This window comes from Mauremys reevesii, linkage group 12 (assembly GCF_016161935.1).
Source record: "Mauremys reevesii isolate NIE-2019 linkage group 12, ASM1616193v1, whole genome shotgun sequence".
Classification (NCBI taxonomy): Eukaryota; Metazoa; Chordata; order Testudines; family Geoemydidae; genus Mauremys; species Mauremys reevesii.
This window is the reverse complement of record NC_052634.1, coordinates 7,385,450-7,412,704: the sequence shown is the minus strand read 5'-3', so window position 1 is coordinate 7,412,704 and position 27,255 is coordinate 7,385,450. Positions and strand designations below refer to the sequence as shown.

Below are 27,255 nucleotides of genomic sequence, written 5' to 3'. Positions count from 1 at the left end.
ACATGATATGTGGTAAGCTGAGAAAAAGTCAGCTTTTTTGAGCTTCTGATTGATTTTTCCTTTGTATTTCCCACGTTGTTCTCTTTTTTAAATGCATGGCAGAGCTGCCTAAAGCTCTAGATGCATGCCCCATGGCATGGAGTTTATATGAGATCAAAATCTAAATAGATAAAGATACAGGGATCATTTATACCTAGTATGAGCCATTAATTTTCTCCCCTACCTGTACTCGTCACCTTAAATCCTAGGGAGATGCCATACAACACATTTTAATCACCATATTCATTTTAATTTCAACCGTATTTTGTGTGCAAGTATTTCATGCAAGTACGTGAGAGAAACTCAGTGAAACCGATGTAATTGACCTCACACTCTCTAGCCCTGCCTACATCTGAAAGGAGGTAAAGCTCAGCTCCTGATGGCAAGAAAGTCCTTATTTTCGAAACAAGCTGCAGAACCGGTTGCTGCGTCTTAATCAAAATTATTATTTTTTTTTTTTAAAAAAAAAGGATATAAACAACCCTTCCTCCCAAAACCTGGTTAGGCAAGAATGTTCTGGGTGTGGGCTGCCTTGTATAATTAATCACACAGCTGTGGCTTCTGATCCCTTTGTAACATCTCTCTCTCTCTGGCTCTACACCCAGCATAGTTCTGGTGTTCTCCACCTCCCAGCAGCTCAAGGTGTGTCATTTAGGCAGAGGCTTTCCTGCATTCCGCCTCCACTCCTTGCTGACCCAACCACCAGCAAGGTTGCCTGCTCTGCAGAGAAGAGCAGTTGGACAGAAGATCTACTCCCTGCCAAGAGTGTTGAGAAAGGAGCAAGGGTACAGAAAGGCCAAATCGTCCCTCTGCACAATGGAAACAGGGTGTGCCGCAAGGACCAATGGCGTGGCTGGGAACCAAGATGATGTGACTTGTCCTTCCCCCCCTAAGAAAGATGGAGAGGAGCTGAAGAAGTCCAGCAGTCCCAGTGGGGGTGAGAAGGAAGGTGCCCAAAGCACCGGCAGTCCTTCTCTGGAGACGGGGAAACTGAAGAGCTCCATCTACTCGGGGACTGACTGGAAGAGGCCGATCATCCAGTTTGTGGAGTCGGACGAGAAGAAGTCAACCTACTTCAGCATGGATTCAGGGGACGGGAAGAAGCCATCATACCCTGGGGTGCAGCTTGGGGATGTGAGTCGGCCCCCCATCTCCTTTGTAGACAAAGGGGACTTGAGGAAACCGCTCTTCTTTGCAGAGTCAAAAAAGACCTTCTTCTCCAGTGAAGGAGAGGGAAGGAGGTCATTGTACTCAGGTGGGCAGATAGGGGACCTGAAGAAGCCCTCACTCCCTCTGGTGGAGGCAGGGGACCTGAAGAGACCTAGCTACAACACGGCCAACAGAGTGCCCGGGTTGAGACCCCCGGTGAAGCTGGAGGAGGTCCTGTGCGACTCCTGCATCGATAACAAGCAGAAGGCGGTGAAGTCCTGCCTGGTGTGCCAGGCTTCCTTCTGCGAGCTGCACCTCAAGCCCCATCTGGAGGGGGCTGCTTTCCGGGATCACCAGCTGCTGGCCCCCATCAAGGACTTTGAAGCCAGGAAGTGCCCGCTGCATGGCAAGACCATGGAGCTGTTCTGCCAGACAGACCAGATGTGCATCTGCTACCTCTGCATGTTCCAGGAGCACAAGAACCACACCACAGTGACGGTGGATGTTGAGAAATCGGGGAAAGAGGTAACGCTCCCCACTGCCTGTTCCCATCATTCTTTCCACTCCTCTAAATAGTGGATAGCTCCCTTTCTGTTCCCCCCTGCAACTCCCCCCACCCCAAAGAATGTCTAGGTATAATGCTACTTAATCTGGGGGTGAAGCACTGGAACAGACGTTGGATGACATTAGTAAGGCGCTGATATAATCTAACACACTGATCTTGGGGATGGGTGTGGGGCAACCTGGGTTCTAGTCCCTGCTGTGCCCCTAGCTCACCATGTGACCTTGAGCAAATCATTTAGGACCCAATTTTTTTAAGAGCAACCTCAAATTTTGAATGCCTCAGGTTTTCGGTACACAAACCTAGGCAGGTAGGGCCTAGTTCAGGTTCAAGGTATCTCCAGTTGGGGACCCAAAAGTGGTGGTCCTCAAAAAAATAAAAAGCAGTGGTCACTTTTGAAAAGGTTGGTCTGAACCTCCCTGGGGCTGTTTTTTCCCCCGTGGAGATGACAATAATGCTGGCCCGCCCTTTGTTGGGACAAAAACTGCCTAGTAAATGCAAAGTGTTATCACTGAGCTGTTCACGTGTACAGAAGCTTGCATGGCTGGAATCCTATTTGAGAGGGAGTCTGCAAGAGAGTGTAGTAGCCTCACTAAAATAAGGGCTAAAGATTGAGCACTCGCCTGCTAAACCCAGGGTTGTGAGTTCAATTCTTCCCACCTTTGTTCAGTCTGTTTGCTGAGTGGATGCGGTACGGTTACTACTGAGGTCAGGGCCCCATTGTGCTAGGTGCTGTATGGGCTAGTCCCTGCCCAGAGACCTTCCAATCGAAATAGATATGACAGAAAAAGGCCGATTATCCCCATTTTACACATGGGGACTTGAGGCACAGAAAGATCAAGTGACTTGCCCAAGGTCACAAAGGAAAGTGTCAGGAAATGAACCCAGATCTCATTCCTGTGCCTTAAGCGCAAACCCATCCTTCCTTTGAGGATTGGGAAGCCACTCAGATACCATGGTGAACAGGAAAATACAAATGCCAATATGGACAGAGCGGCTGAGAATTCTTCAGTGACACTAAATACAGAGAACTGGTTTAACTCTTCCCAAGGCCGAGCAGAAGGAAACGGCCTACCCTTTTCAGTTAAGTGCATGCAAGAGGGATTTCCAGGGAATCTAGAACGATCAGATATGTTAATAGTGAAGAAGGGCAGCAGGGAAGTCTGTCTAATCTCCATCCTCTCCTACACAGTTTGCAGTCTTGCTTGTAACATTGTCCTCATCTAGCTGCTTTTTAAAACCAGCCTAAATGATGGTTTGCTCATATCTCAGCAACTCTCTATATAAAGAAATCCCATCTAAATCCCTGAAGGTCTTTCACAGTCTGCAGGTTAATTTCATGCCTCGTTGTTACATTTGATGCCTTGTAGCATCTGCATCGCCTCTGTTCCCTTTAACATCATGTCTAATCTCAGGGAGGTCCCCGCTTAATCTCTGTTCTCTGCCTTAAAACACTGTCCGCCGTGTTCTCTCTAGTTCTTCTGATCAACTCAGGTCTCCCAGCAGCCCTGCATCCTCCCTGTTGCTTGATGAACCCAGTATATCCTGATTGTAAGCAAATGACCACAACTGGGCAGCACAAAGATAGCCTTCTCCCGCCCCCAGGACTTAAGTGATGTTATTTGATTTCTCATATCTGCCTTTGTCTATTTATTTGGCTCTCATTAGTGCCACGGCTGAGCCCCCGGGGAACTCAAGCAGGGCTTCAAATACATCCCTGAACTGTGTTATTTCCACTGCTGCTAAGCCTACAGGATTTAGGGGTTTATCCATATGAATCACACATGTGTACAAGGGTTTTCTAGACTACAGGTTTTGGCCATGTTGTAACTTGAATTAATTGGAAATCAATTAGTTTAACTGTAGTTGCTCATTTGTTTCTGGTGCTGGTTAATTCACTCTAGGCTGAACCATAATGAGGAAGGAACATGGGAGAGTATCTACATTAGCATTTATAATGGCTTGTGAGTGGTGGAAGCTAATTAACTTGAATTAAAAGGCCACCACAAACTGGAGTCAGAAACTTCCCACATACAATCAGGTCCTTCTGCTGCTCATCATCTGACAACAAAGGAAATCTGTAGGGATTCTCCTTCCTTGGAATCCATTGAGATTTAGCCCAAATACATGGGACTCTTGGAGCAACGTTATTTTTCTTTCTTGTTATACTTGATCCTATTGATTGCTTTGAATGCCTGAGAACACGGTAAGATGCACCAACTTGTCACATACCAAACTGTGTTCTCCTTATCATAGGTACTTATACAATCCCCTGACCATAGGGTCTGAGCACCTCACAATCTTTTTAATACATTTACCCTCACACTGCCCCTGCGAGGTAGGGCAATGTTATTATCCCCATTTTACAGATGGGAAACTGCGGCAGCCAGACAAAGTGACTTGCCCAAAAATCACACAGGCAAGTCTGGGGTGGAGCAGGGAATTGAACGCTGGTCTCCTGGATAGCATTCCACCCACCGAACCATCCTGCCTCTCCCTGTCTTTCCCTCTGCTACACTGCGGAGTATCCACTTAAATCCTCCCCAAGGCACCCTTCCTGGTTAGTTTCCTGCTACAGATTTAAACAGACAGTAACACATCCTCAGGGCCAGGCTGTTGAAAAAGCAACAAATCATAAAGCTAAGAAAGCAGTACAAAATGTCGGCAAATGGTGGCTGCTGATAGCAAATGCACACACACAAAACTGATTCGCCAAGAGAATTCTGCAGCACAGATGACACCCGGCATTTTAAAAAGAGACACTCAGTTCACAACCATTTTTGCAGGCCTGTTTTCAAACGAGGAAGTATCGGAAATACCCAACCACCACTGATCTGTAAATAACACTGCATTACCGTCCATCCCTAGCCTTAATACTCTGCATGTCAGATCAGATCTAGTGGAGAGTGCTTTGATTTTTTTCTCTCTTTTCCCTTTAAGGAAAAGTTTACATTGTACAGCAGGTTTAATGAAGTGGTTGAAAACTGACATTCAAGTGACTGGAACTGGGCGTTGCTCATTTCAACAAAGTGGCTTTAAATGGAGCGAACAAGGCTTTGAAGTTGACTGTTCATTCCGATGGTCTGGGGTGCTTCCACTCAGTGCCCTTTCTGTATTGTTACAGGCTGTCTGCTACAGAGCAAACAGTCACTGATATACACAATGGAGGCGTTTCCCCGCCCCCCATCCCCCATTGATGTAAGGTGAGGTTTTGGTTTGGCTTGTCTATGAGACCTGGTGTACACTGGAGGTTTCAGCCACTGAAGAATTTTTGCTGCTATCCTAGATGTGATCCTAATGCAGACACTATTCGAGGGCAGCACATCTTGCACTGGTGTAGTTATTGCCAACCTGAAGGCTCGGTAAGCTGCACTGCTGCAAATCATTGCTTACAGCAACTTTGCTTCTCCATTAAGATTTTGTGCTGGTGCAGTTATAGTCACAGGGCCAAATCCACCAGTGTAGATGAGACCTGGAGTAACCTGAGCAGGGGTTCTCCAACCTTTGCATTCCACAGACCATTATGAGAGGGAAAGCTTGACCCAATCCCCCCACTGTTTGGTTCTTAAACTATTGGAAAAAGTTGAGCAGTATGAGAGCAAAGTCAATAGAGCTGGACCTTGGGGAAGCCTCCCATCACAGGGAAATTTTCCCTAAGTAGTGTGGAGCTGGCACAATGTCTCTATGAGACCCTAAAAATCCCTCCTGTAAGGCTGTTCCTATGCATTGCTGTGGGGGTGGCTGGAGCATCAGTGTGTTCTGGCTATTCCCAGCTGCCAAAATAGCCTCTTTGGGCCACAAGCATCTGAGTGGAATTTAGGCCAGCCCTGAGTGCTTTAATCTGCACTGGATGCTCAACCGGCCTCCCAGGTAGCCCCAGAAAAAAGGCAGCCAAGAGGCACCTTTGCCCAAACCCTCTGGATATGTTCAGACCCATAACTGGGTTCGAAAAAGAATTGGATGAGCTCATGGAGAATAGGTTCATCAATGGCATTAGCCAAGATAGCGAGGGACTCAACCCCATGCTCTGGGTGTCCCTACATCTCTGCTTGCCAGAAGCTGGGAGTGGACGACAGAGGATGGATCACTCGATAAATTGTCCAGTTCTGGTCATTCCCTCTGAAGCATCTGTCATCAGCCACTGTCAGAAGACAGGACACTGGGCTAGACGGACAATTGTGTGACCCAGTATGGCCATTCTGATGTTCTTACCCACTAATGAATTGGGACCTGTGTCTTCAGATCTTTTAATTCTCTTGTCACTAGTTATGCTGTATTCAAATTTCCTTCTTTTTCCCTTCTACCTCCAAGCTTACATTTAGATTATTTTCCCTGTACTTTTCTGTGAAAAAAGGTTTTGCATCTTCCATCCTTTTTATAAATTACCTCTCCACAAAGTACTCTAATTTGCTTCAGTTACCACCCTCCTCCCCCTGCTACCAATCCACTTGATTTAATCTGCACCTTCCTTGTCTTTTGCTGGCATCTTCGTAAGCTTTCCCATCTGCCCTTGGCCCTGGTGCCATATCTGGTGTGGATAACTAAAATATTTAGATTCTGGCTACCTAAATTGCCTCTGTGATTTACACCAAAAATGGTATTCTTGCTCTAAATCATAGAGGAGTAGGGTGACCAGACGGCAAGTGTGAAAGATCGGGGTGAGGGTGGAGGGGGGTAATAGGAGCCTATATAAGAAAAAGACCCAAAAATCAGGACTGTCCCTATAAAATCGGGACATCTGGTCACCCTCCAGAGAAGTGTTTCTTGTTAAAACAGCTGCCTCATTCCACCCCAGAGGCAGCTGCATTTCAGTGCTGGAGGCAGGGATAATTATAACTTATACAGTGAGCTAGTAATAATTGGGGGAATCCTATAGGGATCCATTTTCACAAAAAGTACCATCAAAATTCAGGATCATCATCACCACCATCCATCCATCAGCTTCAGTTCTCCTGACAGTGCTCTCTGTTCAGTCCCCTTCCCTCCAGAAAGAGTCGATCCATTCCAAAGAAAGCCCCAATGCTCTGCAGACCTAAACCCCTCCGCACTGTCACTTGCATTCCAGCCACACCACCAAGATCTTGTTCCTGAAAATGATACCAGTAACCCTTACGAGAAAACCATCTTCGTAATCCAACTCTTTCCTTGACTAACCATTCAGTGCCACCAGAAGGTAACCCCACAGGCTTGGTTGTCTGTGAAAACCCCTTGCTGTTCAGTTTCATTTCTGAATTTGGCCTGGCTATTAGAGGATAATGGGGGCTTGGATCCAAAGGGTTCGCATCCCATGGCGTTCCACCTCTGCACTAATGGTTGACTGTGCCCTCTATATGACATTGCACAGCATGAAGGAGAGAAAGAAAGCCTTCAGGAAGACTGCTACGTGGTCAGGAGCTGTTCCAGCATAGGCTGCTCCAGGTAACCTATTCCCTAAACACAAATCAAGGAATTAAGTCTCATCCCTTCACTTTCCTGCTATGAGGTCCAGCAAAATCTCCTCTATCAATAGCCCCCCCTCATTGTCATAGTATCTTTTCCTGAGGCCAATCCACCTTCCCTCTTTCTCTCATTGTACGTTAGCTGGAGCTGGTGGGTGAACAAGCCCCAGACACATCCTTTCCCCAGCCGCTCAACCTGCTTATGTCTGCTTTCCAACCTCTGTACACCTGGAACTCTGGGATATGGCTCTATGTGGGTAGTCAAAGTCCAACAGCCCAAAGGGGCCTTCCCGGACCTAGGAACCGTAAAATGGTTTAGAGGATCACAGATACCAACATGCAAAGATTGTTCTGAGCGAGATTTGGCGGGAGAAACAGGGATGCAACTTTTAACTTCATTGAGTTATATTGGAGTGGCTGGATTTTTTTTTTTGATGGGGCAATAGGAAAAAACCTGGCAAATTATGTTTTCCCTGATAAACAGGGACTTATTAAAGAGGGACAGTTTGAACCAATGGGTCTCAAAAGCTGCTGCAGTTTGCTCAAGCTGGCACTCTGATACCATGGTGATGGGCACAAGTGTAAGAACCTAGTAGGTAGATTTCCCTGGCTTGAGCTTGGTTGGGCTTCTTTGGCTGACTTTCTGCTGTGTGCATTATTCATGTTGTGCAGCTCATCTCTTAAGTCGCATGGTACTCTTTCCACTACCCGACTGGATGACTGAAACCTTTAGACCCTACTTACACTACAGCTATAATTAAGATAGGGAACCTACTTACAATGTGGTTGAAATTGCTAGAAGGGGCTAGATGACCTACTTCTGTTAGCCACAGCTGTAGCAGCTAAATCGCCTCCGTGTGGCTCAAGTACCCCATAAACAGGGACAGAGTGGGTTACACACACAGTGAGTGACCCCAGCTGCCAGTGGAGCCAGCGAGAGTTAAAGGTACTTTGGATCTTTGAAACTAGCTTTAGCTTAAGTATGGGATACGGCACAACTGAATCATATTGTAAGCAAACCAGCATTATATCCAGATTCACTGACCTAGTTACAATTACAGTGTAAACCCAGCCTTATTACCCCGAAGTGGAAGACCTTGAAATAGTCACACAAATTCTCCTGACACAATTCACTGTGCTGTGCAAAGATGATAGCCACCCGTCTTGGCTGAGCCCAGCGATTGGACCAGGGACTGCCAGAGCTAAAGATATGTATTGCTACAACCTGAGCTAGGCTCTAGAGGTGGGAACCAGGCCATCCTCACCTTTTGAGGGCAGAATGTGTAGGGAAACACGGCAAACACTGATAGATAAATTACACAACCCGCAATTGCATAGGTATTCGGGCTCTCTCTCTTGACATGAACATCCTCATTGACAAATAAATCAGTTTTACAAATGTTCATGGGAAGCCAATAAAAAGGGCTCATGAAGGTATCAAAGCAAAGTTGCTGATTTAGACCAAGCAAATGTTTCCAGTCATCCCCCACCCTTTTTTTTTGCTGCCTTCACCCAGCTCTATCAGAACATTAAAACCCAAGACTCAGAGCACATTAATCCACAGTCCTGTCTAAACAGAATTCCTGCTGGGGGCGTCATCCCCGGTTGCAACACTAATCAAACGTCATTCCATAATTACATGGAAACTGCTACTGCTGCACAAACACGCCCTGGGTTGGGCCCTTCATTTCATACCCAGCTGAATTTTGAAACAAGCCTCTTTGCCCTCCAGCTAATGACTCCAGCATGATTAAAAGCAGTACCATTTGCAATCCCACCCTTCCCAAGCAGGAGATTCTGCTGCTTCCTTTGCTTAGGGAGCCACATCTCTTGACCCAACTGAAGACATTGGGATCTTTTCCAGCTGCCAGCGTATGATATCCATTGAAGTGTTGCCAGGAGCCTGTAGCTCCCAGCCATTATGGTTCAGGGCCAAATGCATAAGTAAAAGCAGAAATTCTCTTTGAAGTAGGCCATACGCTGCTCGATTTCACAGGTCTCCCCCTCTCCTCCCTCCCACAGGCCGAGCTCTCGCTGCAGAAAGAGCAGCTGCAGCTGAAGATCATAGAGGTAGAAGATGAAGTGGATAAGTGGCAAAAGGAGAAAGATCGCATCAAGGTGAGGATGGGACATACTCTTTGGCTATCCCCAACTTTCCCCTTCTCACCCACATGCTTTCCCCTGTTTTTCACACTTTCCTGCCCCTTTCACCTCCCCCACTTTTCCCATGCTCTGATTCTCCCGTTAATATTCTCACATCACACTCATTTCTCCCTCCCTCCACTCCTCTCTTATCACCTGATCAGCCACACTCATTCTCACATGACACACCCTGCAGGAGACCAAACATGCACAAGATGGACTTGCTAGATGATTATCCTTGTTACCTCCTTGCCTGGGGTTACTGGTGCTCTCTCTCCATCCAGCTATCCAGAAATCATCACCAAAGGCTCATCTATACACGAAGGTTGGGTTGCCTCAGCCATACTGGCATAGTTAAAATGATTCAGCCCCCGCAATACGGATCAAGTTACACCAATAGAAAGGTGCCTTACACTACTAAAGCTTATTTCTGTATGGGAAAGGGAATAAGCTATACTGGTATAGGCATCTTTATACTGGTAAATCTACATTCATAGGAGGGGACCAACGTAAATATCAGTCAACATAATTCACACCCTACCTGGACAGCAGGCCCAACAAAGTACATACAGTCAACGAGAAATCCTGCCTTCTCTCAATCCTTCCATAGATGTACCTTGGTTTTCTTTCTTCCTTTAATATTATTTTGGGAAGCCAAGCTAGAAAGCCTAGGCCTGAACATGGGGCTATCCTTGGTCATTCTGGGACACAATTTCAAAAGGGCCAAAGGACCAATCCTCAAAGGTATTTAGGTAATTCCATTGGTTTCAGTAGGAATTAGGCACCAAAATACTACTGAGGACCTAGGCCTAAGTGACTTAGGAGCCCAGGTCCTATTTTCAAGTGTCACTTCAGAACCTAGGACTCTCTTGAAAGTCCAAGGGACATAGGCTTGTCTACACTAGAAATGTTTGCTACCGTCACTACACTGGCATAGTTAACATGGCAAAAACCCTACAAGTGTGGACATATTCATGTCAGTACAAACGTGCTTATATGGGTGCATCTTAGTGCAGTGTATATAAGCTATCTCAGTATAACAGTATACACACTAGAAGTAATACTGCTATAGCCATGCTGGTAGAACACGACCTTAGCAAACAGAGTTATACCAATGTAACTTTTCTAGTGTGGCCAGACCTTAGAGTAGGGATCTCTGCTCCCATGGGCTGGCTGCTGAGAATGCTCCGCCACCCCCCAAGCCTCAGTCCCAAGTAAGTGACTCCCTTTAAGTGACAATGATGAAGCTTTATTTTGCAGTAGCACCCAGAAACCCCACCCAGGGTCAGGGCCCCTGCTGGGTGCTTCACAAACACAGGCAGGGTCCCTAGCCCAGAGAACTTACCATCTAAGAAGTCTCCCTGCTATATATGGGAGGAGGGATAGCTCAGTGGTTTGAGCATTGGCCTGCTAAACTCAGGGTTGTGAGTTCAATCCTTGAGGAAGCCACTTAGGGATCTGGGGCAAAAACTGGTCCTGCTAGTTGAAGGCAGGGGGCTGGACTCGATGACCTTTCGAGGTCCCTTCCAGTTCTAGGAGATTGGTATATCTCCAATTATTACCTTACCTTACTTCTCCAGACACAGCCTAGGATTTCAGCCTCTCCAGCTTGCATTTTGATAGGCTAGGGGATCTGCATGCACAAACGCTGCCTAATGGGATGAAGGGGCCTGCCCATGTGTGGAATAGCTGGAGGTGCTGGGGAGGGGTGTCTGCCTCCTGAATATACATTGTGATTGTGTTGGATTGCTGGAGTCCCTGGTCCAAGTGCCTCATGCCACGTGCCTTCTATATCCCCCCACTAGAACTTCACCACCAACGAGAAAGCTACCGTGGATCAGCATTACAAAGAGCTGGTCCGCGACCTGGAGAAGCAGCGGGATGAGGTGAAGGCTGCCCTGGACCAGAGGGAAGAGACCGCAGTGGAGAACATAAAAGAAATCGTGGAGGAGCTAGAAGAGAGGGCAAAGCTGCTGCAGGAGGACAAGGAGACCAGGGAGCAGATACATCAGATCAGCGACTCGGTGCTTTTCCTGCAGGTAAGTTGAGGCTGCATCTTTCCTCCACTCCTGTTTCTACTAAGAAAGGGATTCCTCTGATGGGCAGATGATCCACAGGCATAACAGAACGGGGTCAATTTACACTGGCTGACAATCTTGCTGTGAAACGTTAGAGACTGTTTTTGGGAGACATACCCCTGACATAAGCAGGAATCAACTAACTGAGCAGGGTATCCAAGGCTTTCAATGATCAGAGGGAGTTCACATGATACTGTATTGCCTAGGAGCGATGCACAATCTTAGCTGATTGACCCCGATACCTTTCATGAAACTTAACATCCCCCAGCTTCCTCAGGCCCTAATCTCCATTGTATTTAACCTCTCCTGTACCCCAATCTCTCCTTAGCCTCCCCTGCATCCTAGCCTCTCGGTACTTTAACCTCCACACCTTCCGGTTGGCAGGAATTTGGCGCAATGATGAGGAACTATATCGCCCCGCCGTCTCTCCCGACTTACAGCGTCCTGCTGGACGGGGACACCATGAGCCCGTCGATGGGGCTCCTCCGGGATGATCTGCTGAACGTCTGCATGAGACACGTGGAGAAGATCTGCAAGGCAGACCTCAGCCGGAACTTCATAGAGCGGAATCACATGGAGAACGGTAGTGTTTCCCTGAGCTGCTCCTCCCTCCCCCTTTCTGCTTTCTATTCATATCCAGAGTCAAGCCCATCTCCAGGTCACAGCATTTCCCTGTAAAAACACTTCAACCTTCTTTTTTTTTCCCCATTGAAATTTTCCAGCCCATTCCCCAAACTCCAGCAAAGGAGGTGAGACAAAGTCAGCGATCAGGTCAGAGCTCAAAGGTCAACAGATGTAAGCTTCTGAGTCACTTCTGAAGATTCATAGGGCCAGCCGGGTCGACGCTGTGAGTTCGACTTCTCGGAGTTTGAACTATCGCGTCTAATCTGGACGCGAATCTGGACGTCTGTCTGCGCGCCGCCGACTCGACTACTCCACCCACCACAAAAAGGCGCGCGCGGCGGAGTTGAGGCAGCGGACCGATTTTCGCGCGGCTGGCCTGGTGGAGAGTTTGAACTAGGGGGTACTTTTCAGCAGCGCTATTATTCACGCTGCTGAAACTGCGCCCCTAGTTTCCCCCCGCTCTTAGTGTAGATCTGCCCATAGAGTCTAAATTCTAAGGCCAGAAGGGAACGCTGTGATCAGCTAGTCTGCCCTCCTGTGTAACACAGAATGGGACTTCGCCATCTGTGACTTAGGCCTTGAAACACTGCTTGTAGCAATGCTTAAATACCTTCACAAATCTCAGGCACTTTAGAACATTTTACCAATAGTTTTGTGGACACTGCTTAGAATCTGGCTAACAAGTCCAAGGGTGTTCAGACTGCTGGGAAAAGTTATTTCAGGTAATCCAAAAAAACTCTTCCCAGCGTTCATATCTGCAAGCCACGGTTACACTGAGAGAAGGCAGAGTTTTTATCTAGTGACTGCAAGGAAATAACTCTACAATTACTTATTGGCCTTAATTAACAGACTTCCTGAGTCAACCCAACAAGCTCACCTGCAACCCATTTGATCTTTCATTGTTTAAAAACTTCACCGGGAGAAATAATATATTAGTGGAGTGAAACCTGTTTAATATCAGTCTCCAAAGAGACTCCGCTTGTTGTTATAACAACAGGTGCCTTCTTAATAGTCTTGCAAAGAGGCAGAACATTCAAACAGCATCCTGAGAGTTTTAATACGCCAAAAATAAATCAGAGCAAATAAACCACATCTCTGTTCCCTAACGTAAGAGTCAAACCAATGCAATTAGCAAACTAAACATTGGGTGAAATTCACCTCTTTGCAGAGAGCTAGCAGAAGGCTCATACGCCACTCAAGGCCTCACAACACGGCTGAAGTCAGATGTAAGCGGCACGTAAGCCTTGTGTTGGCTCTTTGCACAGGGTCAATTTTGTGCATTTAGAACTAAGCCTGACCCAACACTTCTCATCCAAACCAGTTCCAGAACTCGGAGCTGTTTGCAATCCAGGGCAACTTTTTGCATGTTATGAGCCACACTAAAACCCCTTGATCTGAAAATCCTCACAGAATGGGGTGTTTGCAATTCCACATCCAGGTCTGAATTTCAGTCGCTTGAGCCCACATCTACGCACCCAAGAGAAAACATCCCTAATCTTTAAGTGGTTTCCATTTCTGGCCAGTGCAGCAGATCACTCAAAGGGAAATGCCCAAGCCCCAAAGTTGTGATGTGGCTGTTTTAAACAAGGGGTTTGGTAGGGGGCCTCTTTCTAACTGACTGAAATGCATTTTACTCAGCTGTTCAGATCTCTTGGTAGCTAGAATCCCCTTAGGTAAGGGGTTGACTACTATAGGGAGACTTAAACTGGAGGTGATGGGAAATCTCACAAGGACGGAGACTGCCAGCTGATGATAGCTCATGGATAGCAGGTGGACATAAATTTAGGTTGGGTTATAAAATGTCAGCTACTGTAAAGTGTTGCTCCTTCTTGATCAGTGGGGTTTCTGTATGGGGACTCATTAATTCAATGCAGACGGTACATTTCTCATGTGCAGTTAGATCCAAGCAATAAACTTAATTCTTTGCTGGCAAAAGGTGCCAGATTGACAGCTCAGGAGAACAAAGTCCTTTATTTACCCAGGTTCAGCAGCCAGCTGAGTATTTAAACTCCTCACCCTGTCAATACGCCTTGACCCAAATGTCTAACATCCTCACCCACCCAATATGATCTGAGGCCTCCGCCTCTAGAGATGGGGCTGGAATTCAGTTTCCATGGCCCAAGCAGATTTTGACTCCCCTCTTCAGAGAGTGCCAGCTATCATGGGCAAGGGCCAGGGCCTTAGAACCCACTGACTCGTTTCACACAATCTGTTCAGCTTTAGGGCAGCCCCCTCATAGGCTCCTCTGCTTTTTCTCTGGCGTTTTGCCTGCGGGCGGAGAGGAGGTCTCTCCTATTCCAATGCTCAGATACTCGGCAGATGGGGGCATCGTGACTAGATAAGCTGACCCAACTCATCCCCAAGTAGGCTGCCCTGTGATCACGGTGGACACGCTGAGTGAGAGCCACAGCCCTCCTGACTCAGGGGAAGTCTTCCTGTTGGCGTCCAAGAACTTCAGATCAGACCCTTTGTTTGTAAATGGATAGGCGTGTATCTGGAGAACATTTGATGGGCATGTCCCTACGCATCCCAAAACTAGCATGTCATTCCCTGGATGCCTGCTAGCGGATAACAACTCTCAGCTGCCACCAGTAGCAGCCGAGTTGGAGACTTTGACCTACCAGTGAAAGGATTTGATTCCAGTTCCATTCCCCTGAGCCATGGTTACTCTATCTTCTCACTAGTGATCTTGGGAGCGCAGTCCGTGTGGAAAGAGGACAGAAGGAGATGGAGGGGGAGGCTGCTACGCAGTCAGAGAGGCTCGGATATAGCAAACGAGCGCATTGTCTAAGACCCCATTTTCACCAACAGACCCTTCTGCACAGAGCCTTGATGCATTAATGATGCCAACTCTGAACAGAGGGGCAGGAGGAAAGAGGAGAGGGAAAGAGGACAGGGAGGAAGGGCTAATGTAAATTCTGCCAGGGACAGGTCTTTATTAGACAACTTTTCCAGCGGGATCCTGTTGTGACAGCGGCTCCAATCCTGAGCCTAATGAAGTTAATGGGAGTTTTGCCACTAACTTCAAAAAGGGATGAGACTGCCTCGGTGACCCTGGAGTCAAATCCACTTAGATACCTTTGTGCTGTACAGCCACCCTCGCTTCACCCCATTCCTAGGGCATTCCAAGGAGCCTTAGACAGGAATTGCACAACTATGAAAGTCTGTTTTCAAAGGATCCATCTTGCAAGGGCCAAATGGTTTTTCCCTAAAGGTCTGAGGAAGGCCAAAGGGGAAAGCCCTGACCTGACCTGCCCCATCCCACCCACCTCTTGCCTCTGCTGCTTCCAATCCTACCTCCTGCTGACCCAGACTTTGCTCTGCTCCTCCAGGTGATCACCGCTACATGCTCAATAACTATGAGTGGAACCAGCCTGACAACGTGAAGAGATTCTCCATGTTCCTGACTCCAAAAGGTACCGTGACTGACCCTTCTCTCTCAAGCTCTCTGTCCATCCACGGCCGGGCTGCCTTTAAACAAAGCAGGGCGCACATGACTCAGAGGTGCAACGTATGGCTTGTAATTTGCTTCCTCTGACCGCTTACTTTTCACATCACCATCCTGGAATCGGGCAAATTCAGCCCCTTCATACTGTTCATGCCAGGTCTGGATCTGGCCCCGTGTTGTCTGTCTAGCCTAAAAACACTGAGACATTTTTGCGCTCTCTGAAACAGGGCAACAGACAAAACGCTGCCCAGGGTAACTGGCTTTGAATGCTAACAGCATTCAGTGCAAAGCCCGGAAGAGCACAGAAGGGCTCAGGGCTTGTCTCCCTCAGACAAATGTGTGCTCTGACCTTGTCTTAGCCAACATGAGGCAAAACCCTAGTGAAGACAGGGCAGTCTGAAGATTTAACATGAGTTAGCAGATTGAGCTCTTTCCCTCAACCTGCTAACATGTATGAAAGCTCAGGAGACGATCTACTCCCAGCTCTGCCAAGGGATTCCTGGGGAACATTGGGCATATCACGGCTCCACTCGCTGAATAGACTGAGCCTCTCGTATGGAGAGCTGCACTGAATACCATTGGTCACAACATTATCCATCCCCTGCATTAGTAGGTGGACATATTATAGTGCAATAGACATTATGGACCGGATTCTACAAACACTACAGGGAGCAGTGTTGACTACTCAGAGCTGCCCCATTGACGTCAATGGGTCATTCACGTTAATAAACCAGATGGTATTCACAGGTTAGTAGTGCACAGAGCTGGCTGAATGCTGCAGAGCCATGGTTGGAATTCACACCAACGCCCTCAGCCACCCCTTGTTGGTTTGTTATTTGCAAGTACACACTGTAGGAGAAGCAGCTGCTGCCCTAACAGTGCCCCGATTGGCATGAGAACAGGGGATTCGTTCCCTAACAAGGCTACTCCTTAGTTGGTATTTGCTCTCAATCATTTGCTCTTTCTGTTTTAATCAGCCAATGAGGGAACAAAATCAAGACCATGTAATTTAGGCAACAAATCACCTACTATGAAGAATAACAAACAGCACAGAGTCAGAAAGTGAGTAGTTCCCAAAAGACACGGGGGGTTGAAAACTGTTTGCCCAAAGATCTCAGCAAAGTTACACATAGTAAAGCTGTTTGCAGACAGCAAGACTGGTTCGTAAAAGATTCACAAACAGGAAAGAGAGCTGGATCCCAAACAACTATTTCTAATAATGAATAACTTCACAGCAAGTTATCAAACCTGTACATTCCTTCGATACCCATCTCAGTGCATCTCCCCCTGCGTTTGAACAGACACCCCCTCTTGAGGCAGTGCTGGGGCCCTTGCACTCTCCTCAATTAGTTTTCAGAGGGAGGTTTTTACCAATAGGGGTTTTGTGACTGGGAACCACAGGGAACCCCTTAGCACTTGCTATATACAGGGACAGTCATCTGCTTCAGAGCCCTCTAGCACGGTAGTTCTCAAACTTTCGTACCGGTGACCCCTTTCACACAGCAAGCCTCTGAGTGCGAGCCCCCTTATACATTAAAAACACTGTTTTATATATTTAACACCATTATAAATGCTGGATGCAAAGCGGGGTTTGGGGTGGAGGCTGACAGTTTGCAACCTCCCATGTAATAACCTCGCAACACCCTGAAGGGTCCCAACCCCCAGTCTGAGAACCCCTGCTCTAGCAGCAGTAACTAACTCAAAAATCCTCACAATGATCCCTGTGGCATGGGTGTTATGCTCCACGTGGGGAAACCAAGCAAGGTGAAATGACTTGCCCAAGGTCACACAGCAAAGTCAGTGTCAGCACTAGAATTGGAAGTCAGGAATTCCTGGCTCTCAGCCTGTTCCACACACACCACTCTCTAAAGCAAACGATTTAGTGCATGTGCAGATTAGCAGTGAGAGGTCTATCTACAGGATGTACTACAAGGAAGCAAGCATGCAGTGCTTAATCTGATGGCCCCACAGTACCATACACGACAGGCTGCCATACCAGCTACTGCAAAGTAATCCTAGTGGACACTAGAGTGATGTGGTCAAAGGTTATTGGAGTTGGATTCATTTGCAAATCAGTCATTTATGGCCATCTCAACCCCTCATCTAGCAAGGGGCAGCTCGCTCTCTGTTTAAACCACCTGCTCACAACTGAAAAGCTGTAACAGGGAGGTTACTTATCCCTGTATCTGGTGAGCTTTGCAAGGGAGCAGTGCAGACGCTGCGGCTACAGCATGTGAAAGGAACATGAATGGAAGTGCTAAAATGAGAGCAGCCCACAGGGTGGCAGCAGATGCACTTCGGAGATCTGGCTCCTTTCCTCTTTGCATATGGCCTTGGTGCCTGGTAGCTTGGAGAAGAGGTACGCAGCGGAAACCCACACCTCTGCAGCAAGTGCTGGGGAAACCCTGAAGCACAAGTCTATGGCAGTGGAGGTGAAGTGTGAGAGAGAGAGGGAGAGAGAGAGAGAGTGTGTGTGTGTGTGTGTGTGTAAGCAAGAAACTTTTCCCTATTACACGTGTCTCATGTTCGGAGTCCCAGCCTCCCCCTGAAGTATCTCTGCAAGATAATCATGCTGAAAAAGCATGAGTGGGCAGTTTAATGTAACTAATGATGGCTTTTTGTTACACTGACGGAGCTTTGTTCACACTGCTCAGAAAGAGGGAGAGAGAAGCAGCCCTTCCTCTCCCATCCAGGGCATTGTGAAAAGAACAGATGGACAATTCTTGTGCGACTTAGACCGAGCCCTCTGGCTTGCGTTAACCTCACCTGTACTGTGCTGGTTCTGATTCTAAGTCTGTCAGGAGGACTGTTAGTGGAGCAACACCAGGGCACAGGCCTAGGGGTGGGTCATCAGGAGCGGATTGCTGAACTGGATTCTCTTGTCTTGCAGCCAATTTCAACAACCGAGCGTGGGAATATTCCTCCTTCCAAAACACAGAGGAGACACTTGGCATGGGTAACTCTGCTTTCTCAATGAAAGGTATTCCTACCACCTGGGCCAGGGCTTCTCGCCATTTTCTACCTCCTCCACCTCCTTTGTTTCTCCACCCTTGCCCTTTTAGCCAACTTTTGGGGCAGCCCTAGCTCACTATTTGAACCTTTTCTATTTGGTTTATATCATCATCATCTACATCGCAATCAGGTTCAGGACCCCATTGTGCTCAACATAGTTAGGGAGAGTCCCTGCCCCTTATAATCCAAATAGAGACAAAGGGAGGTAGGAAATATTGTTATTCCCATTTTACAGATAGGGAACCGAGGCATAAAGAGATGAAGTGACTTGACCAAAGTCATGCAGGCAGTCTGTGGCAGACACAGGAACAGAATGCAGATCTCCTGAGTCTCAGGCCTGTGGCTTACATACGACCATGCTTCTCCTCTCATCTCTGTTTTGTGTAGATTGAAATCTTGGGGCACAGACTATGTTTGTACAGCACCTAGCACAATTAGGCCCTGTTCTTGGTTGGTCCCTTGGCACTACCAGACTAAACACTTGCCCTTCCCCTTAGGTCTCTTCATTTCTCTGTAACATTCTCTCATAGCCCTTCCTGTACGACCCCGCATGGCTAGCAGGATTGTCTCCTTTTTACCACATTCTCTGCCATTAGACTCCCCTCAGCAGGAAGGGCCTGATCCAAAGGCCTGGTGAGGACTCCCGATGACTTCACTGAGCATTGCCCAGGGTCCCAAAGGCTGATGGTGAAGGAGCTTTGGTAAACTTGGAGTCTGCCTAATGATTCTAGTTTGTGGCACGCTGGTTTATTAGGGGCTGGTGCCAGCACCATCCATTCCGCATCACACATGCGTGGCGGTTTCTCGGCAAAAAGGCTCTTCCCTCCCTGTGCAGAACTTTGAGACCATACAAACACCCTGCTAACGTCTTCCTTCTCTCACTGGGCCTGGCTACCTCATACCTACTCCTGCATTTGCAGCCCTGGCCTTCCCCTTCCTCTGTTGGGTCCTGCTGAGGTTTTCAAAGTCCCCCAAGAAGGTCGGGATGCCAGATCCCTAGGCAGCTTTTTAAAACCCAGACCACCACCTCCTCCTCTCGTTTCTGGCCATTAAGAATCCGTTAAAAAACTAAACAAGATAGCTGTTGGGTAATTATCAGTCCTTTGTTTGCATTCCCAGGGAGCTCAGGTCCCTCCGCCCAGCAGGTGCCAGGCCATTCTACAGGTTGATGATTATACAGACAAGGACTTTTGCCCCTGGAAGGCAACATCAGGAAGTAACATAAGCTCTTCTCTTTTCCAGTGGGCAATGGAACTAAGATGCCATATCAGTTCTCCCAGATAGGGCAAAGTTCACCTGGTGACTTCAGCAAACAGTCCGACGGGAGTCTCTTCACTAAGACTGGTACGGGGCTTTGGGGATTTAGCAGCTTTATACTTCTCCCTATCTGCCCCTTCCACTCCACCGTTCAGGGGTCAGTCTGTAGTGACTGACCTGAGGGGGGTGTTTAATCCCATTCTCTGTTGCTCCCCCTGTGAAAGGCAGCTGGGAGTAATGGCACATGTGACCCCCGAACACTCATTCTGGCTTGGTTATGGGAGTAGCTTAATGCAATGCAGGATTTTGCTAAACTTTGGGGTTGTCAGATCTAATGAACAGTTTACGGTGATTTGTTGGGGGGGTGGGGAGAGAATGGAAAGCAAAAAAGTTATTTGGGCAGTGGTGTGGGGGAGTGATTCTAGTGAATGACATTCATTGACCCCTCCTTGTAATATCCTAATGGAGACACCTTTACTAACTTAATAATGTGGGAGGCAGTGTGGCCTAGTAGATAAAGCACTGGACTGGGACCCAAGAGACCTGGGTTCTAATTCCTGGCTTTGCCACTGGGCTGCTGGGTGATCTTGGGCAGGTCACTTCCATGCTCTGTGCCTCAGTTTCCCCATCTGTAAAATGAGGATACTGATATACTTTGAGATCTACTGACAAAAAGTGGTATCCCCATCAATTAAAACAGAGGCGCATGCACTTTCAGGGTGAAATCCTAGCTTCAGCCTTCACTGGACCCAGGGTTTCACCCTCTCCTCCTCACTGGCTACTGCCAAGAGTTGCAATTGCATCAATTCCTGCTAAACAGGGTCAGTCCTGGCCAATATATGAATGGGAGAGCTCAGGAGAAAAGCTATGGTTAGGGTTGCTGGAATGCCATCTTTCAGCTAAGCTGTAAACCCAAGGTCTTGATTTTTTGTAGTAATTAAAGATCCCTTTGCATTCTTTGTAAAAGTTAGAGTAATTAGCCTGGCATCTTGGCCTAACTTTAATTTGGCTAATGACATTCTGCCTCCATAAATTCCCCTGACATTTTAACTGGATAGGTTATTTTTTCATTCCTTTCCCCTGAACTGTTGAATGGTGGTGCCACCATTCTAATAGGGGCTGCAATCCGCCCCAGAAGTGGCAGCGTTTCAGTCGTAGACTATACGGTTCCTACCTATGTCTATTTTCTAATTCTGTAATTTGCGATGGTGCTTGCAAGAAGGGGTATTACACAGACCAGATCATAAACCCATCACTGTTTCTAACTAGCTATTTTGTATTGTCGCAGCTTACCCTGCAATAGTGAGACACCAAGCTACAAAGGTGCAGCCGCAGACATGGAAATCCTCCAAGCAGTCCATGCTGGTAAGTCGTAAGACCTGGACTTGTGCACTTATGGGGCTCCGGCAAGAGAAGGAACTGCTATGGGAGCACCCAGGACTTTGGGAGTTGTAGGGGTGTTTTGGATCTGGAGAAGGTCCAGCAACTAAGCTTCACCAGCGATCGTATTTCTTATTTTTCAGTCAACTCTGTGTCACTGAGAGATGGGCAGATTTGCACGGTTCAGACCAGATTCCAAACCTGTCCATGGCTCAGAAACGTTTGGATGCAGGGTTTTGGGCCAACCCCATTTCAAATCTTAATTTGGGGGCTTTACATAGAAATTTGCTCCAGTCTAGACTTTGTCACAGTCGCTTAGACCAGGGCTTCTCAAACTGGGGATCGGGACCCCTCAAGTGGTCGTGAGGTTATTACATGGGGGGGTCGCAAGCTGCCAGCCTCCACCCCAAACCCCGCTTTGCCTCCAGCATTTATAATGGTGTTAAATACACTAAAAAGTGTTTTAAATGTATAAGGAGGGGGTCACACGCAGAGGATTGCTGTGTGAAAGCACAAAAGTTTTCCAGTACGAAAGTTTGAGAACCCCTGGCTTAGACTCAGCAATATTACTGTTCACTGCATGGGAGTCACCTATTATAAGTGTGGTCTATGGTGCCTAGAAAACACATACTGTGGAGTCTGCACACCACAGACCATAGCGTAAGACCACCTCACATACGGATCACGGAGCCGTGAAGGCTGATGGGGTGTAGCACTGATCAAGGATCAGTCTTTATGAAAAGTGGGCCCAATTCATTGCTACTTCCTACCTTATGTAATCATTTATACCACTCCATAGTGGTCATAAAACACTCCTAGATCCATGTGGTCATGTTTTGCACCCATTTCCCCCTGGTCTAAACAACTACCAATATTACCAATCCCATGTGTTCAAATCTCACAAGCCAGGCCATCCAAAACTCAAGAGATTTAAAAAATAGTACATTTTGGGGCTGGTTCTTTTTACTTGCCTTCTGCTTTTTGAGCCTTTATATTTCATGTTTTCAAGATTTCCTTGCAACCATGATGGCTAGCGGCTTACTTTTCTTTAAAACAAAACAAAACAAAAGCAGAGATTCTTAAGTAATTGCCTGACTCCAGGAGCTAGGGCTTCACAAAAATATCTCACCAAATATCTCAACTCACAGGAATCAGAAACACTGGACTACAGAAGGTGCAAGGCCATTTTATTTAATTCCAAAATAAAAACTGGATTAACAAGCCCTTAGCAAAACAAGTGATCACATAAAAACCTACTTGAACCTATCTCTCCTGGTTCCTTTATCTCCCTTAGCACTGAAATACCTTAGCATCTTGCAAGATCTAAATTAAATTCATGAAGAACTCTTTCTCCCCCTCCCAAAAGAAAGTTTATCTTTTAATGACTGTTATGCATTTGTAAGAACATGCCATTGCCTTAAGAATAAGAAAGGGAAAAAATCCCAGGAGTTAGGAGCACTTACCAGCTAGAGGAGAAGAATACAGCAAGCAGCAACCACTTGAAAAATGCCTGCTTTAGGGTGACAGCTGTTTGGCTCTGCCAAATTTAAAGGACTAGGCCCAGAAAGGCATGCTGGGAAAAATGTTCCCATAAGAGATATCCCTGCAGGAGGGGAGGTTAGGAGAGACCAGGAAGTTGCTGCTGTAGCACATTATAATAACGGGGGAAGCAAGGCTAGAGAAGTGGGTTTCCAGTTCCATCTGGGAGTGATGAGATTGAGGGTAGATCTACTATCTACTAGGAGTGAGCCCCACAGTGGGCATGGACCTGTTGTGACAGTCCAGTTCCATTAACACAAATCACACCCTTACTAGTGCCCTGTTATTAATCCCACAGTCTGGGTAGATTCCCCCCCTGCACACACTTGAATCTCTTTCTCATGCATATAGTAGTTGGGGCTATTTTATTTTTATAGCTTATATTCACCAGCTAGACCTGAACCAAACAATCCAGATAATATATATGAGCACTAAAAAGTTGCAAAATAGATACATGCGCTCTGGACTGCAGTGGCTCTGTAGGAGCTGTTACAGTCTATTGGGCCAATAATCTGGCTTTTAAAATAGCCTTAAATATGTATTTAAGTAATCCACCTTCTAAAAGGCCTGTAAATATTAATTCATACAACAGACTGCAATGCTCTAGGAGGCCAGAACTGCCGGCCCGCAGAGAGTTATTTAAAGGGGAGCTTTTCTTCTTTCTTTAATTACGCTGGAAATTGGAGCTGTAAAGCAAATGGAATTCACACACGAGGGGGCATTGAACAGCAGGTATTAGAAGTGTGGGCTGAACAGCGGGACTGGATGGACATGTTACGTCCATCCATCCATCTCATGCTCATCATTGCACAGTGTATGTGATGTTAATTGGTATGATTAATAGAGATAAGCCCAAACCAGTCCTTTTAGAGATCTACCCAACCCTTCCCAAGATACGATCTGGATCTAGGTCAGAATATCATGATGAAGCAAAACCAAGGCTCTCTTTGCTTTTACCCCATTGGGCCAATGCTAAGCAGAGATATCTAAATCATGAAAAGGCTGATTCGCTCATTTTCCCCTTGTGCTGGCTTATCGCCTATTCATGGCTGCACTAGTTTTGACACTTTGGGACTCCTTAGAACTCTGGCCGGATCAGCATATTTTTGGAGTGGATCTCACAGGGCCCAGCAACATTGTTGGGAGCAGAGGCATTTGGGTAATTTCCATAAGCAATGCACTGCATTCTAGGAGGCAATTAAGAGGACCCGTTGAGCTGGTGCAGCTACGCACAGCAGAGAAGTCATGGTAGATTTTACCAGTACAGGTGGCTCTGAGTTGAAGATCTTGTCTGAGAGGTTGCAACCAACTAGCACAAGTAACCCATAACATGGCTGTTGTGTTTTTCAAGAGCTGCAAGCTCCCTCATTCCAGCCAATGTTGTTTTTTGCAACACACCCTTCCCAAGAATAAACATGGCCAGATCATCCGGGCAGTAACAGCAGGATGACTAGGTTAGATGCTGATGGGAAGTGGCACAACTGAAAGCAGCAATGAATAGAGTGGGGGAAAGTTTGTAAAATAGATGCTCAAGTTCAGCTTTGTTCCTGTCCCTTTATCATTCATGAAGATTTGCACAAACTGAGTTTTGTTTACACGGACTTTTGAGGGCTGGGCTGTTTTTCACACAGAAACCTATATTCACATGTGGACTTAAGGACAGACAACAGCACTGGTTATTTAACAATGATTATTCCTTACAGTCACGTTTAAGGGCTTTGCGTCATCCAGCCAGAGAGCAGAAACACACCATGCAGTTTAGCTGACCCAACACACACAGTGCATAGGTCAACGTATGTGAGCATCCTATAGATTCAAATTTTAGTTCATCAACAATTTTAGTTCCGAACAATGAGTAGCTACGTACAAAAATCAAAGGGTGAAATTCAGCCCTGCCCAGAGGGCTGGCAGCAGACACATGCACCCCCTAAGTCCTATTTTGAGGACTCACGTGGGATTTAATTAATGCAGATACTTGGTGTAGACCCTCTGCCTCAGAACAAAACTCACCCGAAGTCTGTGTGCAGCTGGAGAATAAGGGCTACGTTTGCAATGAATAAGTCAAGTGGCTCCAGTTTCCAAAAAGGGGGAATGGGTGGTATCGGTCTGCTAAAAGAATGGCTGGAACTGTTAATATGTAATGGTTTGAGTGGAAGGGGTATGCGGGAGGGTTAATTAGATGGTGGAGGCAGTGCAAATTTTGTACAGGTCAAGGACAGACTGCAAGCTACAGTCCTGCTCTTAATTCACATGCCCCAAATTCTCCATTGCAGTCACACCACCGCCCCTTTTACGTCAACAAAGGCAACGGATTAACTTCAAATGAGGCACCTTGAACCCCGCTATCCATGGGAAAAGCCAGATGTGCCGGGAGTGGAGAACCAACCAAGAATTTTCACATATGAACCTGCTACTATATTAAACTTCCTGCTCTAATCTCTGGAGGGGCTGGATAGGGTGGTCGGTGCTAGAGGAAATGAGGACTTTTCCCAACTCATAATCAGTCCCAGGACCGTTTTATATTTCCCTTGAAAGCTCTGCCGCCCTGGAGAACTGTAACAAGCACAACCCTTGTAGATTTCTTATTCCCTGTCTCGCAACACCCTCCTCTGCCTGCAGAACAGATTGCTCTATTTCTCCTAGGTGCTTGGGGGAAGGTGGGATCTTGGCTATGGTATGCACTGAGCCCTTCCCCTCCATCATATCATACCATGTGCTTCCTGCTCTCCCAACCACATAGTCATCACTGAATGAATTTGTAGAGCTGGTGAAAGGTGCCAAGTTGGAGTCTGAAGTGCTCTTTCTATCTACAAGGCAGGGCCATCCTGGGAACTGGCAGGCCAAGCTTTGTCTCCTCCATCCACCTGCCTCACACCTAATCTGCAGACATTCCCCCCTCCCCCAGCGGGAAGGGCACCGCTGTCTCTGTGAGCCACTCAGTCCTTGCCTCTGGATGGAGACACTCTTGGGCTCCCCCTTGCCAATGTCCAGTGGTTACCACATGGTGGACACCGCCTCTGCACTAAGGAGAGCTCTGAGTCCCACCCACTCCTCTCACAGTGGCCACCAAAGATGCATCAGACTGTAACCACTTCCAGTCACTCCTCCCCTGGGCTGGCTGCCAATCGATGACAAAAAGGCTCGACATCCCATTAGCGGGCCCCCCCAGCCACTGCTTCAAATTAAAAAAGAAAAGGAAAATCCATCCCACTAATGGAAGATTGATTAGATGTCTTAGGTGGGCTCCCCCCCATCTCCCCGCAAACAAAATTGGCTTATATATTTTGGTTCCATAATATTTTTCTGGATCAGGAATTTTTTGTTGTTGTTGCTCAGGGTAATATTTCAGGGTTGGTTTTTTTTCTGACTGTGCTCTGGACAGAGCAGTTGCATGACTGTTGCCAGCCAGAAAGCAGGGCAGAAACGATTAGTGTTCCAATGATCTAACTTAGCTTTTTCCTCTGGGCATCAGGGAGGGGTCATTGTAACTATGCAAAATCTCCAAGAGCATCAGAGCTTGCTGCTGCTGGCTGCTGAGCACCCTCAGCTCCCAATAACTATCAATGGGAACTAAAGGCACATTGCAGGATCATGGCCTGGCTCTCTGACAATCATAAGTTGCTGCAGAGCCGAGAAGCGAGTATTTGCAGCTACTTTTCGTGACTTGTTCAGTTCAAGCCTTCCTCAGGTTCACAGCCAGCCCACCCCTTCTCCCCACCCGGGCCCGCTCACACACGCATGCAGCACCTGGTTGAATGAGGTCACACCTATTGCTTGCTGAAAATTACTTTGTAGTTAATCCCCATGGCAAAGCTATGTGCTGTTTTTTTAATCTGACTCTGCAGACAAAACTTCCTCTTTTATATCCATGTTTTAAATGAAAGGACGAGGCTGGGGAGGGAAAAGGAGGCTGGGGTTGAGTGGGAGTGGGGTTGGGTTTGTGTATCTGTTTGCTTTGGAAAAAAAGCTAGAGTAGTATGTGTGCATGTGTGTGATATTAAAATAAACTAAACTAAAATAAACCCATGCTGCTGTTTCAAGTCAGGAGCATGTGTGTGTGTGTGGGGGGGGGACACAGGTCCCAAAGTCACGGACCTAGGGAAACAGCGCACAGTAATATAGTATGTTTAGCAAGCACAGGGGAAAGGGGCAGTGATGCATTGTTTAGATACCAGGGATGGGGTAACTTAGGAAGAGGATTTCCCTGGCTTCTCCTCCAAATACAACAACGATTGCTTTTTTCCAAAAAGTGTCCCTGGTCTGGGCTCCTGAAAGGCACTCTGATTGTTTTCGTCTGATAAATGCTCCCACTTCCTTCATGCGTTTTTGTTAGGAGACAGGAATGATCCCCAGAACCCCAGATCTAAATAACCCACAAACTTTGGGGTGAGCTCAGATCTGAATCTGAATTTCATTGCAGGCTCTTATGTCTATAATAAGGGAAACTGACCGCTTTCTGCCTCCGAGACCTGCCCCAGTGTATATATATATGTCTCATTCCCATCTCGATAATATTCCCTACTTTAGACTTGTACTCTGATAGGCCTGATTCCGATCTTGCCCACATCATTTTTTACATTGGTGTAA

At 47.0% G+C, this 27,255-nt stretch overlaps 1 protein-coding gene and 1 long non-coding RNA gene across 4 annotated transcripts in view; one reads left to right on the top strand and one right to left on the bottom strand.

The window, feature by feature from the left end:
- Nucleotides 1-22,677, bottom strand: part of LOC120375667 — a 65,677-nt gene extending 43,000 nt beyond the window's left edge. For both annotated transcript variants that reach the window (XR_005586677.1, XR_005586676.1), the window contains exons 1-2: nt 22,593-22,677; nt 18,247-18,404 (exon numbers count right to left, since the gene is read on the bottom strand). This is a non-coding gene — a long non-coding RNA (uncharacterized LOC120375667). The remainder of the gene's footprint in view (nt 1-18,246; nt 18,405-22,592) is intronic.
- TRIM29 (tripartite motif containing 29) lies at nt 692-27,255 on the top strand. Of its 2 annotated transcripts, XM_039496460.1 has the most exons (9): nt 692-1,713; nt 9,211-9,306; nt 11,136-11,369; nt 11,793-11,991; nt 15,365-15,448; nt 18,371-18,460; nt 19,735-19,836; nt 21,038-21,114; nt 24,942-27,255. In XM_039496460.1, the coding sequence occupies exons 1-9, from the start codon at nt 856-858 to the stop codon at nt 25,002-25,004; spliced, it is 1,803 nt and encodes a 600-aa protein (XP_039352394.1). In that variant the 5' UTR covers nt 692-855; the 3' UTR covers nt 25,005-27,255. The 2 variants fall into 2 exon arrangements, with proteins under 2 accessions (XP_039352394.1, XP_039352395.1); XM_039496461.1 differs by lacking the exon at nt 19,735-19,836.

Bases quoted from the DNA above. Each gene is read 5' to 3' on its own strand.
- TRIM29 (XM_039496460.1), top strand. From the start codon at position 856: ATGGAAACAGGGTGTGCCGCAAGGACCAATGGCGTGGCTGGGAACCAA. The intron at 1,714-9,210 runs GTAACGCTCCCC...TCCCTCCCACAG, and splicing joins TTGAGAAATCGGGGAAAGAG to GCCGAGCTCTCGCTGCAGAA. The intron at 15,449-18,370 runs GTACCGTGACTG...CTTGTCTTGCAG, and splicing joins CATGTTCCTGACTCCAAAAG to CCAATTTCAACAACCGAGCG.